General features: G+C 36.7%; 2 protein-coding genes across 11 annotated transcripts in view; one reads left to right on the top strand and one right to left on the bottom strand.

Annotated features, from left to right (window-relative positions):
* Positions 1-4,002, top strand: part of RMDN1 (regulator of microtubule dynamics 1) — a 58,038-nt gene extending 54,036 nt beyond the window's left edge. The window contains exon 10 of one of the 2 annotated variants that reach the window (XM_057736472.1): positions 3,456-4,002. In XM_057736472.1, coding sequence (XP_057592455.1) covers positions 3,456-3,467 — 12 coding nt within the window. In that variant the 3' untranslated portion in view covers positions 3,468-4,002. The other variant, XM_057736470.1, reaches the window with a different exon arrangement.
* WWP1 (WW domain containing E3 ubiquitin protein ligase 1) overlaps positions 1-19,401 on the bottom strand; it is a 117,710-nt gene that overhangs the window by 1,428 nt on the left and 96,881 nt on the right. For all 9 annotated transcript variants that reach the window (XM_057736459.1, XM_057736456.1, XM_057736457.1 and 6 more), the window contains 7 exons: positions 17,889-18,048; positions 14,221-14,354; positions 13,993-14,133; positions 13,137-13,257; positions 8,375-8,479; positions 5,241-5,337; positions 4,702-4,774 (listed from right to left, as the gene is read on the bottom strand). In XM_057736459.1, the coding sequence (XP_057592442.1) occupies positions 4,702-4,774; positions 5,241-5,337; positions 8,375-8,479; positions 13,137-13,257; positions 13,993-14,133; positions 14,221-14,354; positions 17,889-18,048 (831 nt within the window). The remainder of the gene's footprint in view (positions 1-4,701; positions 4,775-5,240; positions 5,338-8,374; positions 8,480-13,136; positions 13,258-13,992; positions 14,134-14,220; positions 14,355-17,888; positions 18,049-19,401) is intronic.

The following is a 19,401-nucleotide window of genomic DNA, read 5'->3' on the forward strand; positions in this document are numbered from 1 at the left end:
TTTTTAAGATACAGCACTGAGTAGCTGGGTTAGGATTCAGGAGTTTTGGATTTCGGGTTTTGGTCCCCACTCACTTAAAAGTGTCTAGTGAAATAGCTCTGAGAAGTCAAAACCTTTCTGTGCTTTCATTTTCTCATGTGGAAGGTTTCTATAGATTATCAAGTTCCCTTCTACTACTCCTACCAGTTATCTGTCCTTGTTAAGAGTCAGGAAACCTGTAAATCAAGAAAGAGCCTTTTGAAACAAGGCAGCCAATTAGAATGGCTCTCCTATATAGACACCTTTAATCTAGACCATCAGTATTTCCTGCCTACTGATCTTGCATCCAATTTTTTTTTTAACTTCTTCACAACCTAAAGAGCCTTATATCACTGCTAGGGGTACTTTCTTAAAAAGACTTGCTGGTTTAAAAAACTTCTTGCTGCTTCTAATTCCTATGGATGGGGGAGTGGGGAAGGAAGCCTATGCTGTTTGACACAGCCCTCATTAACTTATTTAATGTTCTCTAAGCATACCACACACTTTACTGTTCTCTGACCATGCTCTTATGGCTCTCCTCTATGTTCTGGAATACCCTTTTCTGCCTATGAAAATATTATTAAGAATCAGTCCAAATGCTACAACTTCCTCCAAGAATTCTCCTTGAACATGTTATATAGACAATAATTCCCCTCTCCATAAGCTCTATTTTTTTTTTTTTTAAAAGAACAATGTAAAAACTTTTCATACGCGAGGACCTAGCAAATGCTGTAAATTCTTGGATTTGGTGAAAATCAAAACATTCTGCATAAATTATGGTCATGTTTATCCATGTATATAATATGGAAGGTGAATATATCTAAAGAGTTGGCATTTGTAATCCATAAGCTCTTTTTATTTCTATTTTAGCATTTACTTTACTCTGTATTATGACTGACTGGTTTCTTCTATTAGATTCTAAAACCCACAAGGGCAGAGTCATCTCTTCTCTCCTAACACTTTTGCATACAGTAGACATTTAGTAAATGTTGAGTTGAATCACATAAGAAAATGGATTACTTTAGAACATCCAAAACAGGGTTCTGTTTTAAGACATTAACCATTATGTTTTTTGCTGGTTTACAAAAGGACAGACATACTAGAATCTGTTCATCTTTTATTGAGTACTTACTATGTGAATATCAGAATACTGTTTGAAATTTTAGTTTAGCTTTTTGTTTTAGTTTCAGCCTTGAGTAAAGCTTGCTACGTCTGTTTTCTTATATGTGAAAAGGGAAGAAGACATCAATACATTTCTCATGGACTCTAAGGGAACAGTACCCTACTGGCCTGCTACACCACTGTACATAGCCTGCGGCACCCCTGCCCTGAAAGCTGCCACCTCACTAAGCAAAGTACTGGGGATGACAGCACTAGGATCCAATCTGAAAATTATCAAGACTGCTTCCACCATAGATTATAGCACTGCTTACCTCAGTCACTACCGAAAACTCAAGTCTTTCTGGATCATCTATTTTCACCTAATTCTCATCCTAATACTGATCAACTGTATTTCCCCTGATCTGAATTAAATCTCCACCTGTGTCCTCCATCTCAGACCTTTCCAATCCATTCTTTTAGAACTTCTATTTATGATCTGCAGGCTTCTGTAGTCTTAACAACTTCTCTCTTGCCTTAACTGAAATCCAGCTTGTCTGAAATATTCCATTTCCTTTGCAGCCAGTCAACAAACTTTCCTCCTCTGAGGCAAACACAATCTGGTTATGCAACCTTCTTTCTGAACTTTTTGCTATCACCTGTTGGCCATGTTCCTTCACTGACTGAAAGCTCTGGCACCTGGTTCATAGTCCTCTCATTCACGTGGGTGACATGCAATGCCCTAGCCTCCCAATTCTTGCCCTTCTTCAGTGACATGTTCCTCTACTTCAGTATCATACCTTGAACCTTGTCATCACCAGTAAAGGAAATTACTAAACACTGTATTCTCTGATTATCTGTCTTTCTCAACTTATTTCAATTAAAATGCCAACCAATTAACCCATTACTTTCTCATCATCCTATCTTGTCCTCAGACTTCCTATCTTCACTTTTTACTTAAGCCACAGCCCACCATGATAATTACTTTAGAGGTCATGGTCCATCATTGTAATCATTACCTTGCAAATATTTCAAAATCCCTGTCTCTCCTTTTTGAACTTACTCTAACCCTGAATGAATTCAACCTTCTACTTTCTCATTCCTTGAACCTTAACAGTTGAAAATTACTTCAGGGGAAAGCTGACAACTTAGGTAGACTAGTGTCATTTTAGATGAAGTACTAGGTCCAAGTGGGCGATCCAATGTTGGCCAGCATTCTTAGCCATATTTCTCTAGTAAATACTTGTCTACTCTCTGACAGTTCTCCCTTTCTTTCTCAAGTCCTTCCTTTCTTCACTGTTAGCCAGTGACCACCCCTTATACTTTGAGAAAACAAACCAATAGTTAACTCTGTTTTTCCTTCACAAAATCTAAAATCTATCTATAGTTTACACCCAACTTTTCTTCCTCTTCTGTTACAATAAAGGAAATGTTTTTTATCAAAGGTGAATTCCTTAACTTACACTCAGAATCCCAATTCTTTTCATCTTTCTTAAAGAATTATCTCCGTTGGTTATGAACTCTCTGTCCCCTGCCTCAACAATCTCTCCTCTGTTGGATTCACCAATTTAATCTAACCTGGTGTTCTCAGATGTTTTTGGTCACAGGATCCCTTCTCACATCTAAAAATACCGAGAAAAGCAAAAAGTTTTTGTTTATGTGAACTATAGCTACTGATATTTTACCATATTATAAATTAAGGAATTAAAAAATAATTTACTTTGAAATAAAAGTAAACGTATTTTTATGAAAAAAATGACTTTTCAAAAAAGCAATGAAAAGAGTCACCTTGTTTCATATTTTTGCAAATCATTTCAATGTCTGGCTTAACAGAAGACATCTAGATTCTGATACCTATGTGAGCATTTATTCTGTTGAACTAGACTGTTTTGGATTAAGTATATGAAAACTGTCCCCACACAGATATGCAGTTAGTAAATAGAGATGTACTCAAGTTATTTTTTTCTGGTAATTGTGGATATTATTTATATAGTAAATTTGACAAGGTTATGCATAATATGGATTTTGAAATCATACCAAAGAACTTTTTGTACGCTGTTATATGAAATCTGCTGGTTTATTTTGCACTTTGAATGGATGTTTTACCCATGCATGAGTTTGTAACATCATGCATCAGGCATTTGGAAATACTGGTTCACCAAGTTATAAAGAGCTTTCAAATATCAAAAAAAGTCTTGGGAAGCTGTTGAGCTCAAGGTGGTACATACAAATTTTCCAAAATTCCGATTTTTGCATGAAACCTCAATTTTATCATCACCAACAAACGCTCTTAGTTGTTTTCGTTAAGGTAACGCGCTTTTACTTCATTAATTTTCAAGGGAAAAGTCTGAATAAACAGTTTGTCTGTCATGTTTTCAAGTAAAAACAGTGTTCCATAAAAAGAAGCAAGCTGTTCAGCTTTCAACTCAACAACTGCCTAAGAGCTTCCCCTCAAGACAACCACCAAGTGCATTATACAGACTTCGCATTTTGTCACACAGAATGTTAAAAAGCTACATACATACTTCAAGCGTCAAGATTTAATAAAGTTAATAGTTTTTACTACTTCATAAAGAAGACCTCTCAATAAGCCTGGCTTTTTTTTTTTTTGCTTTAAACTTCAAATGTGTGGTGTTGAAAACTGGAGAGAGAGTATTTTGGTGCCACTGCCTTGACTTCTGCTAAGTCAATAGCAGCTGACCCACCATTACTTGGTACCACAAGTGCAAATGTCAAAACAATAAAAAGGCAAAAAATGACTTGGTGTGAAAGTAGTTTTACCTCCTGAAACAACCGTGTATCTGTAAGCCATCACCATCTTTTGCCTGGATGACCCTCACAGTTCTGTACCTGATCTCCCTGCACTCCCTCATCCAGTGCCCTCTCCTCTGCTGCCACAGTGGCTCCTCCTGGAACTCATTATCTGCTATTTAAAACTCTCCACAGGCTTCTAATTGTTCTTAGAAACAAATTCCTTATAACAGCCTGTAAGGCTCTACATAATTTATCTCCTGCCTACATTTCCAAATTCTTCCCACCCCCCCACCCCTGATTCATTAAGTTCCATTCACACCAAGTCGTCTTTTAGTTCCTTGAAAAACGACCCTATACAAAGAGTGCTCTTCCCCGGTTTCTTCCCATAGCATGCTATTTATCAAACTCAACTTACACATCACCATTTCCAAGAAACCTTCCTGACCACCCAATCTAGAGGAGGTTCCCCTCCAGCTGTTCTCTTGGTTTCCTTTGAAGGAGTCCTAGCATTTGCAAAGAGTCATTTACCTGTTTGTGTTTTGTGTTCCCATCCCCAGTGGAGCGCAAACTTCATAAAAGGCAGGGAGCACTTCAATCTTATTCTATACATAGTGGGTACTCTAAATATTTGTTGAATCAATGGATACATTTCTCAAGTATTTATATTAACCAATCATTCTAAAGTGTTTAGTTATAGAATGCCATATTAATCAGTCTGTTCTCAAAACTGAAATTCTGACTACTTTAATGAATAAGCAATTATACTGAGCTTATATAAAAAACCCAAAAGACTCTGGCTTTCACCTTCCTATTTAAGATTTTTGAACTTACCATGTGTGGCTTCTTGGTAACCAGGTGTCTTTGCCAACTTTTTCAATGCAAAATTTTTGAGGCCCATTACTTCCTAAATCAAGAAAATATAAGACAAAATTTATCTGATCCTTTCAACTTTTTGGTTTTGACAACTAGGCAAATAATAGAACATGTCACACAGTAAACACGAATGATACAGGGTAAATAAACTACAGTGTAAGCTGCTTCTGCCTAGAGAAGCAAAGTGGAAACATAAGTATCTCTACAGAATCTTGCTCCCTTCACAAAGCAATGGCCAACCAGGCTATGTGAGCAGACTCATTTTTTTTAAAATTTTATTTATTTATTTATTATTTTTGGGGGGTACACCAAGTTCAATCATCTGTTTTTATATGACTTTCATTTTTGTCTTACAAATGTATATGATATTAACCATTAATTTGTCTTTGTTCTGGTAGACGCCCTACATAAAGCACAGAAGAATAACCCTTAGGTTCAAGTCTGCTGTGTGTCTAAATGCACTATCACAAAATTATCTACCAAGAAATTGCATTTACCCATGAGCTCAGCAAATCCTCCCAGAGGTAAACGGCAGGTTCCAGTGACAAACTGCAGTAGTCGCATCCTTACTTCATTGTCTGTCTCTTTCACAAACTGTGTAACAAAATCAAATTTACTTTAATATAAAATAAATACTAGATTATCTTCAATAGTGAAAATAGGAGAGCTTTAAATTATTCTTAAATTTCTTTCAGAAAACTAAGATTTAACTTGAAGAATAAGAAATTTAACACCGAAACTAGTTTTAAAACTTATGTGGTAAGTGGCTGTAGCATTTATCATTTATTAAGGCTAAGGCACTATGCTAGGTACACTATGAATCTTACTTCAATTCATCCTTATAACTCTACCATTTATCGGCCACTATTATTACTATTATATCCATCTTATAGAGAGAAAATGGAGGCCTAAAAAGGTGGTCATTTGTCCAAGGTCAGGCCACTAAAAGGTAACCAGGGCAGATACCGCAGCTAGGCTACACTATTACAGCTCTCACCCGTTGAGGGCTCCTGCCCTTTGCTGTGCCAGGTGCTTCCGGTGTATTTGGGCCTCACAACAATACAATGAGGTAGCTGCTATCATTAGCACCCCCACTATACATATAAGAAAATGGAGGCCTGAAGAGGTGAAATAATTTGTCCTTCTCAAATTGCTAATAAGTGGCAGAACTAACATTTGAATTCTGGACTGGCTGAGCTCTAAACCACTGTTATCCTGACCTGAGCCAACTATCCTCCCCTGTATGCTACCAAAAGATGAACAAATACTTCCCAACTGCCACTCTCAACAACAGTCTGTGGTATTTTCTTCCACGAAACACCATTTTCCCAACTCTGTTCTTCATACTTGAAACCTAAAGTATGCATTCTTCTAAAAATACATGAGGTTGAGTCAAAAATTTATCTTCATTCTGGCTGTAGAATTTAACTTTTAGAAAAGACAAACATCATTTTTCGACATAATCTCCTTGCTTTTCAATACACTCTGTCCATCTGTCAACAAGCTTTCGTATTCCCTCATTAAAAAATGTTTTAGGCTGAGCTGCGAGCCCTGAATGCACCGCTGTCTTCACTTCATCAGAAGTGAATCTTCGTCCTCATAGGGCTGTTTTCAGGGGACCAAGATCAGGACTACAGAGAAGATGCTTTAACACCTCAAAACGAAGTTTCTGCAGTGTCGACAGTGTGGGCAGAAGTATACGGATATGCACACCCTCAGACCACAAAAAATGAATCACTGCACAGTGCTCCTCTTAAGTGCAAACCACAAGTGAAGCATTCATTTCTGCTCATGCCACAGTTACAAATGAGCTGATGTAACACGTTCACACCTGCACAGCAGTGACTGGGGAGACAGTAGCCTTGAACGGAAAGCACTGATAAGACAGTGCGGCCAACAGAAGTTTTAGTATAACTGAAGTGCGGATAATTTTTGACTCAACCTTGTATCTAGTGCGTGGACTATCTCTTTTCAAAGCAGACATAAATAGGTAATGTGAAATACTGATCTGAATTGGTCTGAGTACCTTACAAAAGAAGGCAACAAACTCAGGGAACAGTGTGAGAGTAGAAATGTATCTTCAAAACAGGAACTAAACTTTAGCTAATAATAAAACAAAATGTTGCATTATGACCAAAAATGTTTCTGCACAGAACTGTGCTGAGGCAACATACTTCATCAACACAAAGAAATGGAGCTTATTACCAGGTGTGGCATAAACCTCACCACTTTCCCCAAAACAAACCCAATTCAGAAAACACAACTATTCATTTAGATTTACATAACCCAAAGCTTCAGCTCCTTGGGTATATAGATACAAAATCCAAAGGGAAAGTCAAGGAACACAAGGAGTAAGGAAGCTGGTAACGAGCCTAAAAGGGAAGGTTGCAGGTACTTGTACACATGCTGTATGTGATGCAATTCTGATGTTTTAGGCTTGAAAATGGAGTTATTCCTAACTTTTTGTTTATCTATTTTTTACAATAGATAATATACATGCATGTAGTGTGGAACTCAAAGGCAGTAAAAGGGCACAGCAGGACGAGCAACCCACATGCACACCTTTGCCTCAATGTCAGCTCTCCTCCACAACTGATGCTTGCATGCCCTTTGTCTTTTCTGATGCTGTATTCATACACAGCAGACACTTTGTCTATACAGAATATATATTTTCCTTTTAACCAAAAAATACACACCTTCCTTTTTCCCTCACTATTGTACTGAAAAATATTATTCTCCAATGTTTTTGTTAATTTGCATTAAGAAAAAGAATGATTATAGAATTACAGAATGGATATGTTACAATTTATTTACTCATTTCTCCTTGATGGGCATCTGGATGTCTCAAGTCTCCATTAGTGTACCAGTAATGTCGCAATAAATACTCTGGCATAAGCCATTGTGCATATGTGAAGTGTATCCACAGGATAAATTTCTAGTAGTGTCCACACTTCTTTAAAATGTGGAGCTATAAACATATGACATATCCTTATGAAAAGATGCAACTTTTGGAAAATCTTTCTATAATAATATAAAAACCCAGGCTTTTCACCTGAAAGTGAAATAGTTAAGCACAAGTACACTAGATGTTCAGTTACTAAGCTGCTCAAATGAGTCTCAATTAATATATTTATGTGGAGAATATCCCTGGCCTAGAGATTTTAAATTTCAAACAACCCACAAACACAAATGAAAGAAAGGAGAGGGAGACAGAGAGAGAAAGGAGAGAGAGGATAGAAAAGTCATTCCTGGACATTATCCTCTAGCTTGTTCTAATTCCCTGGCATATTATCTGCATTGACTTTCTCACTAAGAACATACTTCTTCATTTACTTCTAGAATTAAGTGGAATTTACAGAATACGCTCATACTTCTAGAAAAAAATGTTATACCTACAACTATTACCATTAAACTATTATTTAAAGAAGATGGTCATTTATTCTTTCATTTAGGAAATAAGCAATGCAAAAATCCTTTAACAAGTATTCACACTATCCACTTCTGATTTAAAATTCAAAGACTACCATGCCCACAAGCAGTCTCAACTTTAAAAATGAACAGTTTTTAAACCTCTGTTTCATGAGAAAACATTTTCTTTGAGTACTCTGATTCAAAAGATAAAAGCAAATACCTGCCAAAACCAAATGATCTGCTTGCTGTTTCTGGTATAATGTCGATACACAGTGTTTCTCTGCCAATCTGCCAAGTCAACCTCCTGCATGCCACACAACATGACCTGGGAAGGGGCACAACATCAGGTCACAGTGAAGATTTAGTGAAGAGAGTAGCTATATGACTTGATCTGCTAATGCCCAGCTATGCACATGCATCATTATGTAAACAGCTAAGTATACATCAAATAATGATCATAGTAATAAGCAAATGCAACAAAATCTGTGGCAATTTAACATGCAGAATTCTTTGGTACTTTATCTGACCCATGTTTACTGAACTTAAATTGAAAACATTTAAGTAACTATTCTTCAAGAAAAACGTCAGCTATGTCAAAACAATCGCTTTACTATAAATATTTCCCAAATTAGATATCCAAATTATAAATAAGTTTCAAACATAAATTTCTGGTTCTTTTTTTAAATCTATGCTACCTTATCTATTTAAAATTAAAAACATACTAACCTCTTGTTATTTCTATCCAGGCTTTGGGAATATAATATTCTATATATATGAAATTTTCAAATAATTCCAATTTATTATATATGGGATGAAAACTATTTTTGGCATAATAAAATAAACAGTATAATATATTTTTCATAATCAACTATAACCTATAATTTACATACAATAAAATGTGCATATTTTAAGTACAGAGTTAGATACATTTTGACAGATGTATACACCTGTGTAACCACCACATAATCGAGATAGACTATTTCCACTGTGTCCCTTGTCTCAATTAAAACCACCATCCTCATCTTTGGCTCCTGGTAATCGATTTCACCACAGATTAAATTTTTGAGAATATCAGAGACACTATACAAACCCCCTCTCTTTTCTCTTTTCCTGCTCAGCACAATGTTTTTGAGATTCATCCATGTTGTTGTGGGTACCAGTACTTCTTTCATATTGCTGACTGGTATTTCATTATATAAATATACAGCAATTTATTTATCCATTCCCTTGTTGATGGACATTTAGGTTACTTCAAAGTTTTGATTTTGATGAATAAAGTGAACATTTACAGAAAAGTTTTGTGTGAACAAGTATTTCATTTCCACATGAGTATACACCTACTAACAGAACTGCTAGGGCAAAAGGCTGAGGTAAATTTAATACTAAGAAACTACCAACACTGTCCCCAAATGGTAATTCATTTAGTTTGAATTTGCATTTCCCCAATGACTAGTGAGCATCCTTCTTGCTTATGTGCCATCAATACAGCTTCTGTGAAGTGAGTCAGTGCACACTTAGAAAAAAATTGTCTTTTTATTGAGTTACAAGTTTTTAATATATTCTGGATATAAGACCTTTGTTTCAAGAGTTTCTCTCAGTATACGGGCTGCCTTTTCATTTACTTATCACCGTCTTTTGAAGAGAAGTTTTTAGTTTTGATGAAGTCCAACACCCTTTTTGTGTATGTATGGTCTACTGCTTTACTGTGTTCTCCCTAAGACACTTCTGTCTACACTAAGATTTCTGTACTATGTTTTCTTTTTAGCTTTCGTATTTATGTTTATGACTTTTTACATTAATCTTTGTTTATGAGCTGAAGTAGGGGCCAAGATTAATTTTTTCCCATATATGAACAACGTTGATTCAACATCATTTGTTTACAAATCTTTCCCTTTCCCCATCAAAATATATTAGTACTTTTGATGGAAATCAATCAACAACATACATGTGCGTCTACTCCTGGACACTCTTAAGGTGTTCCACTGATCTATTTGTCTATCCTTGCACAAATACCACACTATATGAATTACTATGACTTTGTAATAATTCTTTTAAAAAGTTTTAAAATTAATTTATTTATTTGGTTGCACTGGGTCTTAGATGTGGCTTGAGGGCTCCTTAGTTGTAGGAAGCGGGCTTCTTAGTTGTGGCATGGAAACTCTTAGTTGTGACATGCATGTGGGATCTAGTTCCCTGATGAGGGATCAAACCCAGGCCCACTGCATTGGGAGCATGGAGCCTTAACCACTGTGCCAGCAGGGAAGTCACTACAGTAATTCTTGAAATCAGGTAATAAACATCTTACAAGCCTGTCCTTTTTCAAAATTGTTTTGGCTAATCTACAGCTTTTGCATTTCCTTTTAATTTTAGAACTAGTCTGTCAATTTTTACAGAAAATTCTGCTAGGATGTTGACTGGGATTGTGTCAAATATACAGCTCAATTTGGAGAAAACTGACATATTTATAATATTGAATCTTTTAATACATAACATGGTTTCTCTCTCCACAATTTTTCTGAGCAATGTTTTAAGTTTTTAGTGTAAAGTTCTCACATGCCTTTGGCTAAATTTGTTCATTTCTATGATGCTTTAGTAACTGAAAGTTTGAAATTTCTGAATGTTTGCTGCTAGCATATAGAACATATACAATTGAGAAATCACTGACCTTGTACCCTAGTCTTACTAAATTCACTATTATTTCCAGTAGTTTTTTGGTAGGTCCTTTAGGGTTTTCTAAGTTGACAATCATGTTATCATCTGTGAATAAAGGCAGTTTTACTTCTTTCCAATCTTTATGCTTTTTGCTTCTACTTTTGCCTTATTGCACTGACTCAGGAATCCGGTGCAATGTAGAACAGAAATGGTGAGAGTGGACATCTCTGCCTTGTTCTGATCTCAAATGAGAAATATTCAAGGTATCACCATTTAGAATGATATTAGGGTTTATCCTTTTTGTTGATGCCCTTTAATAAACTGAGAAAGTTGTCTTCTAGTGTGATTAGAATTTTTTTATATTGAATGTTTTATCTTCTTAAAGTTAAAACAGATCTTAACCTGTAAAAGGGGGCACTATTATGAATAACCATTATTTTGGATAATGGTATGAATACTCCTTATTGTGGTATGATTCATGGTTAAGAGAGACAATGAATGGGAGTAAAAGAAAGAACAACAGGAGTAAAAGCCAAGACAAAGCAAAACAAAACAACACAAATCTCTATTTTCTCACAACTCTGTACTATGAGCTAAAGGTAAATCACTAGTCAATAAGGGCTTTAGTCTCCTTATCTGTGTAAGGAAATTATCATACGGCCTTTCTTGATCTACTGTTTCAGTTTCATCTCAGCTCTAATGTCAGGCCCTTGCCATAACATCCCTCTTTCACTGAGTGGGCCTCTAAAACAGGAATTCTTAATCGGGGGGTATCAAATATTTTTAAGTGTATACATTTTGAGGATACAAAGTGGTTTAATTTTCTTCAGATTCTTAATGAAATCAGTGATTTAAAAAATGATTAACATTACTCTAAAGAGTATCTTCCATTCTACTAATTCATTTCTGCTAATCTGTGTAAGCAAGCTGTTAAGAGATGTTAACCAGGTTTACAGAGCTTACATGTAATTCAGGCTGAGTCCTGATTTTCACATACTTCTCATGTCAGAGTTTCTAGAAGGCTAATTCCTACATAGAAATATTACTGTATAAAATTTCAAATGCTAATTTTTCATAGGCACATTTGGTTACATGAACAAACCAAGTTTCTTAACAGAGGACCAAGGATGGCTGAACCTAACACCCTGCCTGTGTTCTAATCTATGTGGAGAATTCATAATAACTAATCATTCAGGAAATACACATCAAAACCACAGTGAGCTATCACCTCACACCCATTTGAATGGCTATTATTAAAAACAAAAATAGAAAATAACAAGTATAGGCAAAGATGTGGAGAAGTTGGAAGGCTTATATACTTTTGGTGGGAATTTAAAATGGTGCAGCCGCTATGGAAAACAGTGTGGCAGCCCTCAAAAAGTTAAGCAGAGAATTACTACATGATTCAGCAATACCACTCCTGGGTATATATCCAAAAGAATTGAAAGCAGGGTCTCAAAGTGGTAGTTGTACACCCATGTTCATAGGAGTGTTACAATAGGCAAAGATCCACTGACTCATGAATGGATAAACAAAATACAGCATATACATACAATGGAATATTATTCACTCTTAAAAAGGAAAGAAATTCTTACACAAGCTACAACATGGATGAACCATGAGGGCATTATGGTAACTGAAAAAAGCCAGTCACAATAAGACAAATATTATATGATTTCACTTACATGAGGTAACAAGAGTTAGCCAAACTCAGAAATAGAAAGTAAAATGGTAGTTGCCAGGGGCTGGGGAGGAAGGGGAAATAGGAAGTTGTTTAATAGGTATAGAGTTTCAGTTTTGCAAAATGAAAAGTTCTAGAGATTGGTTGCATAATAATGTAAATATACTTAACATTACTGAACTGTACACTTAAAAATATTCAAGATGATAAATTTTATGTTATGTGTATTTTACCATCAACAAAAAGGGGGGAGGGGAGAAAAAAAAAAAAAGAATTTCTGATACACTTCTAACAATTCTGAAGTTAAGACCACTAAGAACTCATGACTTAGAAATTTAACCTTTGGGGTAACTCACTACTAAAGCAGGAGTTCCCCAAATTATTAATAAGGTTGCACTCACTCTTTAGTAGTCCTAACAGCTGGCACTGATTGATGATTCTATGCTCATGACATCATCGCATTTTGGAGAACTTAAGACCCTTACCCAGTGCTGGCATTTTAGTACCCCCTAAACACTTGGATGAATGAGAGAGGATTGAAGTTTGTGCCACGTGATTTTAAAACTTGGGGAAATTCTTTTGTAAAAGCATAACAACAGTCCCTCTTCCCATTAACATTCCCTATAATAGCATAATAAAAGATCCTAACCTCCAATTCTTTTTCATCAAAGTACTGCAGCCACTGAAGGGGAACAACCTCATTAAAACCATCAAGAAAAGCTTTGGTCTGCTCTTGTACTCCTCGAGAAAAACGCCACTCTGTCATTAAACTGAAAATAAAGATGGTATTTAAAAATATGTAATTTGTATGTGAGGTAAAAGACTTAAAAACAGAGTACTTTTAACCATCATTAAAAGAGAAAGTGAAGAAAATCAGTATGCTGTATGGACTATAGAATTCCAAAGAACACAGCTTCAAAAGAGAAGCTGTGGTGAGCACTACTAAAAGAGTATGTTAAAAAGGGAACATGAGATGGAGCAGGAAATGAGCGTTACAGTCCTAGACAGGTGTGGCTCCAGACTTGGTTTTGCTGCTATGGAACAGAGTGCCTCCATCTCCTCATCTAGAAGTGGAGAGACTGCACGCGCTTTGTAAAGCCCTTTTTTAGCACCAATGTTCTCTGATTTTTGATTGGGACAAAGGTAGGATGCATACAGCAAGTGGCAGTGGGAAAGTGAAGATCATCATATATACTCTTATTTCAAGAACACTGGTACTGTGGAGAATTTAAATAAATGTATGTCAGAGGCCAGGGAATGGGGGGAGGGGTTGTTTTTGTTTTCTTACTACATTTGAATTTTTGAGTGGTGTTGCAGCATGTTTATAAATTGAGAGGAAGACTGAGTAGAGAAAAAAATGATTAAAAAGGGTAAGTGAAGGAGGGAATGAATGTGGAACATCTTACCAGAGGAGCAAACAGGGGATAAAGGTAAGGGTATAGACTGAGGGTTCTAACATGCTCTAGTAGTTCTAGAAGTTAAGGTCAATCAGATGATCGTCTTACCCAATATATTCATCTTTGTTCTCCTCTGTCACCAGGATATTGGAACCTCCCAACTTCAGGTCATGTGAAGTAACTTTTCCCAAAATCTCCATGTCAACAGAAAAGTACATTTCTAAGCCACATTCTTCAATGTTGTTGTCTCTGGGTGATATAAATATATAGCCGCTAATTAACAAAATATGTAAAACTGGTTTTAAGAAAATACCTTAGAAAGATAAATCTTCAAACCTGATCCAGATAAGGGAGTTATAAAACTCAGTATCAATAGATTCCAAATCCTTAATAGTCAGTTTTTTACTTAGCATACGCTTGTAGAAGGGTAAAGAGAAACCAGTATCAATAAACTTTCCATGAAAAAGTGCCTGCCAAGAAAAACAAAACATTTTACTTAAAAAATTTACAAAATAACAATTTTCTTATTTAGAGCATAATGATATAACAGAGAAATCATGAGGCTTTACTTAAATATTATATAAAATGCTAAGTATGAAAAACAAATTTACAGAGTTAAAACAGGATCTCTTTAACTGAGATCAAACACTTGACTATATCATGTCCTATCAATAACTGTGAAAGAGGATGATAATGGAGCTTTATCAAACCCCCACTCTTTTTAATATGTTTCATGAATTACCGTATCCCCACTGGATACAGAAATGAAGGCATCTCCCTGTGCGTGCACCTGGGAAGACCTCCCCCTCCCCCTCAATCCTTTCCTATCCCACAGCTGCCTGAGAGATCTTCAGGAGTAACCGCATCATGCCTTCACTCCTATTCACAACAGCCAGCGCAGGAAGCACAGACCTGCAGTACCTTGACTCTCACCCCCATCTGCCTGTTCCCTTCAAAACCTGATTCCATGTCTCCTATCTCCCCAAACTCTCAAAAACATCTATGTTTCCCCCTCTGAAGTTCACGATCCATGATTAGCAAAATCTCCCACATCCTCAACTCATTCTTTGACAATCCTTTACATCTTGTAACAGAAATCTGGCATTTTTCTAAGGACCTTGCTTCCTTTCAAATACTCTCAGAGGGGTGGCTGTTTCTCTCCATGTCACCAGGCCTGGGAGTGCGGTGTGTGTTGCTTCTCATTACTAATCTCACCTCCCTAACTTGCCCCAGCCTTTGAGCCTATGCCACCCTCCTTTCTTTACGGCTCACCACCCCCCATGCTTCCTTGCTGCAGTCATCCTTATATCTCCAGGTTTCTCCCCTTAAATCCTTCAACGCTGCGTTTTTTGACGACTATCACCATTTTGAAGATGTCAACATCTACACTGATGATTCTTTTACTACCCTGCCATTTTAGTCCTTTCCGTGATTTTAGTCTTTACCTTAGCTAAACATCCTCAACACCATACTCTAGACACTGTTATTAGCACTAACTTGAATTCCTTCATACACTCAATTCCAAACAGCACCTAATTTTCCAGCTCACCGCCCTTAGTAGTAACACCAGCAATTTTTGACTCCACTGGGATCTAAAAATATCCAGGGAACCTGTTACCTTATCACTGTCTCACAGACCCCTGGTGAAATTATTTCTCCCCCTACTCAGTTTAAATTCTATCGTCAGTCATTAAAAATTACTCCCTTGTACCTTCAAATTCTGTCTCCTTGGTATAAAGGTATACACAAATACAATATACCTTTGTATTTCTGGCAAAATCCAAAACCTAGCTACATACAACTGTCAACCTACTCTATGCCTGTACCTGGGCAGTGGAACATGCCAGAAGTGCATATGCAACCATGCTGACCAGTTCATGACCAACACCCTCAAGCAGGAGGCCACTGCATTCAGTCTCCCACTCTCCTGGATGACTATTTCATTCCTCAAGTACCTCCTCACACTCTAAGCTAATGATCTTGCTTTCTAGTTCATGGAGGAAACAGCCATCATAAGAGAACTTGTGTGTGTTCCACCACATCTGTGTTCCACCACATCTGCTCACTAATAGCATCTGAATCTATACACTCTTGTTATGGAGAAGCTCTCTAATACTTCTATGTGCACTAAATAGATCTCCTCCTTGCTCTCCTATTCAAGGTCATTGCTCCCATATCCCCTATCTCTTTGACCTCATCAAATTCTTTCTTCTCTTACTTATCACCATCAGCATATAAATATGTTTTATTCTCCTCCCATTCTTGGTCCCATGTGTACTTCTAGTTACTGCCCAATTTCTCTATAATCCTTTATAGCAAGCTTCTTTAAAAGATTTGTTTATATTTGTTGTCTCCACCTCTCCTTCCATTCTCTCAATTTCACTCCCATCAATCTTCCCTCTCCACTGCCCCTGAATATCATTCACCTTGCCAAATCAAAAGGTTACTTCTCAGACTTCACCTTGCTCAGCCGACCAGCATTTGACACCGTTGAAACACACTTCCTTCCTCCTTTGTCTTCTGGAAACCATTCTTATTTCCTTCTTCTATTTCCTCCTCTGCCTCAGCTCTTTTGCTGGTCCCTTCTTATCTCCCCAACTTATGTGTCCTTAAACTTCTTCTCTGTCTACACTTATTCTTTAAATAGTCACACAGCCTTACCTAGATATCCCCTCATTGTCAGACTTGTATATCCAACTACCTATTCTACATCTCCACTTGAATGTTTGCAAGCATCTTAAACAAACCAAATATCAATTCTGGATTCCCTCTCCTCCCCAAATTTCCTCTTGCCACAAACCTGCCATCCTTGGAAATGGCAACTGCAACCAGACACACAGGCCATACAGTTTGGTTCCGTACTTGACTCTCTCTCACATCTTGCATCTAAACTGTCAGAAGACCCTGCTGGCTCTACCTACACAATATATCCAGAATCCAAAGCACTTATCACTACCTCCACTGCTACACCACTCAAGTCCAAGCCACTGTCCTCTCTCATCTGGGTTGTTGCAAGTGGTCTTCCTGCTTCTACTCTTGCTTTTTTCTGCCCTCAATGATAGTCTCTATCTACACAGATGCTAAGTGAACTTAATAAAATCTAAGTCACATTATGTTACTTAGATCATGTCACTTCCTGCTCAAAACCCTTAAGTGAATTTCCTAAAGATCCCACACTGTACCTCACAACCCTATCTCCTACCAGTCTTTCTCAGATACTCTGCTCCAGCTATGACATTTTGCATTCAAAAATGTACTTCTACCTAAGACCCTTTTTTCTTGCTGTTCCCTATGCCTAGAATGTTGTTGTCCAAACATTTGCACAACTCCAACCCCCTGCTTTCTTATTTCTGTTCATGTGTTATCCATCAGAGAGGCCTTCTCTAATCATATTAAAGAAAAGCAACACTTCCTTTCCCTCAGTACATACTTATTATTTGTCTCCCTCTAATAGAATTTAGATCCCTGAGAACAGGGACTGTGTCTTCTCATGGTTTCATCCCTCTCATACTATGATGCCATCGTAGACACTCAAAAAGTATTTGCTGAGTGAATGAATAGATAATAAAGTGCAAATAAATAAATACAAACACTTCTCAAGAAGGCCATAGTCCCACAAGACCTTCTGCAAAGTTCTAAAAATTCCAAAAACATCAATCAAGTTAAATTATTATAGAACTCAGATTTTCCTTTTATAGAGAAGTGGTCATACTTTAATTAGGCTTCAATGAAAGGACTTTTAAAGACCAAGTGGCTATATCAATAATCCTCATACTCATAATCTTGATTTTACACAGGTACTCAAGAAATAAACTATATTTTGATACTCTCCAGGCAGACTTCTTTGTTAACAAAATTTGTGATCACACATAACCAAGGATAATGTCGACTTTTAAAAAAAAGTCCATTTTTTTTAAAGTTCTCTCTAAAATACTTTTGAAATAAGCAAAGTTTAAATAAATAAGTGAATAAACAAATAAATATGTAACAAAGTCAGGACTCACCATAGCAATAAAACGACCAATGAAACAGAAGTATGAAAGATGGTCTGGATTAATGGTTGATGCTGGGTTTATCTGTAGACAATAGTTGTTCTTGCCAGCATACTCAAATAAGCAATACATGGGGTTCAAAACTTCATGTGAAAGCAGGAAAAACCATTCTCTAAAAGAGAATAAGTCAACATTATTTTTAGCACCCATATATATATATATATATGAATTTAAAAACAGATCTTAAATACATCCATACATACATCATACCTCTGCTCAACAGCCTTTAACAACTCCATTATCGCATTCCTCAGCTCTCCGTTTACGTTTCTCTACAATATGGCCCTCCACTCCAAGTTATCTGCCAGTTCCCGAGTTGCCAAACTATACGCTTGGTGTTTCTCATATACAGCATGCTTCTTCCTCTGCCGTGTTTTTGTCTGTGTATGAATCCTCAACTTCAACTCAGCCTATGGGGATCCCACTTTCTCCTTCAAGTCCAGCTTAGATCCATTCCACTTCAGGAATTTTTTGAAATGATTTTCAGTGTATTTCAGTGTCTCAGTCACTGAATACTCTGTGGTAACAACCTCACAATAGTATTCATTTTTCTGCACTTAACTGGCCCATGTGACCACTCATCCACCAGACTGTAAGCTCCTCAAAAGCAAAAGTCATGTTCTCCATATATTTTTTGTATCTTTAACTCTTACAGGCATCTTATGACCTATATGCAATAGGTTTGATTAAACATTTGCTGATGATACTGAGATACACAGCACTGCTGCTATGGAACAGTTTTAATTTTCTTAAACTTAAAAAAATTTAATCTTTTCCATTAAAAACGGAACTAAAACTTTAAAAGGTGAAATCTTTAAATGTGATAGGCATTCTCTAACTTATTACCACCTAGTTTGCCTCATTTTAAAATGTCCAATATATAAAACCGTATTAGATAAAAGATTAATAATTTATACTACAAAATAAACTCAATTTGCAAAGACTCTTCAACAGCAATTTCTTCTAATGCAGGGTTCCAAACTCAAATGCCTACAGATATCAGTAGTGAGTACAAGGGGTTTCCTTCTCTTCATGGGCTCATGTTCTCTACTTAGCCACAACGCCTCATTCCTCATTGTATCCCTGATAAAAGTTATCATCGGTCTTAAGGAAGAATTACTTCTGGGCATATAATCAGAGTCCTCAGGCAACTTGGCAGCGGTGGTCAGGAAGTGAAAATGAGTGTATGCCACCCTACAGGGGAAGCAGCTACTCTGATTCAGTCAATTGATGCCATGTGAGAAGGTGGGGCAAGTGTTCTTAAAGAGAAGCCAGAAATCTTGATTCATAAGCATAATCTAGTGATTTTCTTTAATACTGTCAAATAATTTAAAAAGATTTAAAATCACAATGGGGGCCATCACTGTGCAGGCTAGATATGGCCTGGTAGTAGCCTGTTCACAAATGCTTTTTTAAAACTTCTAAAATACAATCTTGGAAACTTACTGCAAGGCAGAGAAGGGAG

This window comes from Hippopotamus amphibius, chromosome 5, assembly GCF_030028045.1.
Source record: "Hippopotamus amphibius kiboko isolate mHipAmp2 chromosome 5, mHipAmp2.hap2, whole genome shotgun sequence".
NCBI lineage: Eukaryota > Metazoa > Chordata > Mammalia > Artiodactyla > Hippopotamidae > Hippopotamus > Hippopotamus amphibius.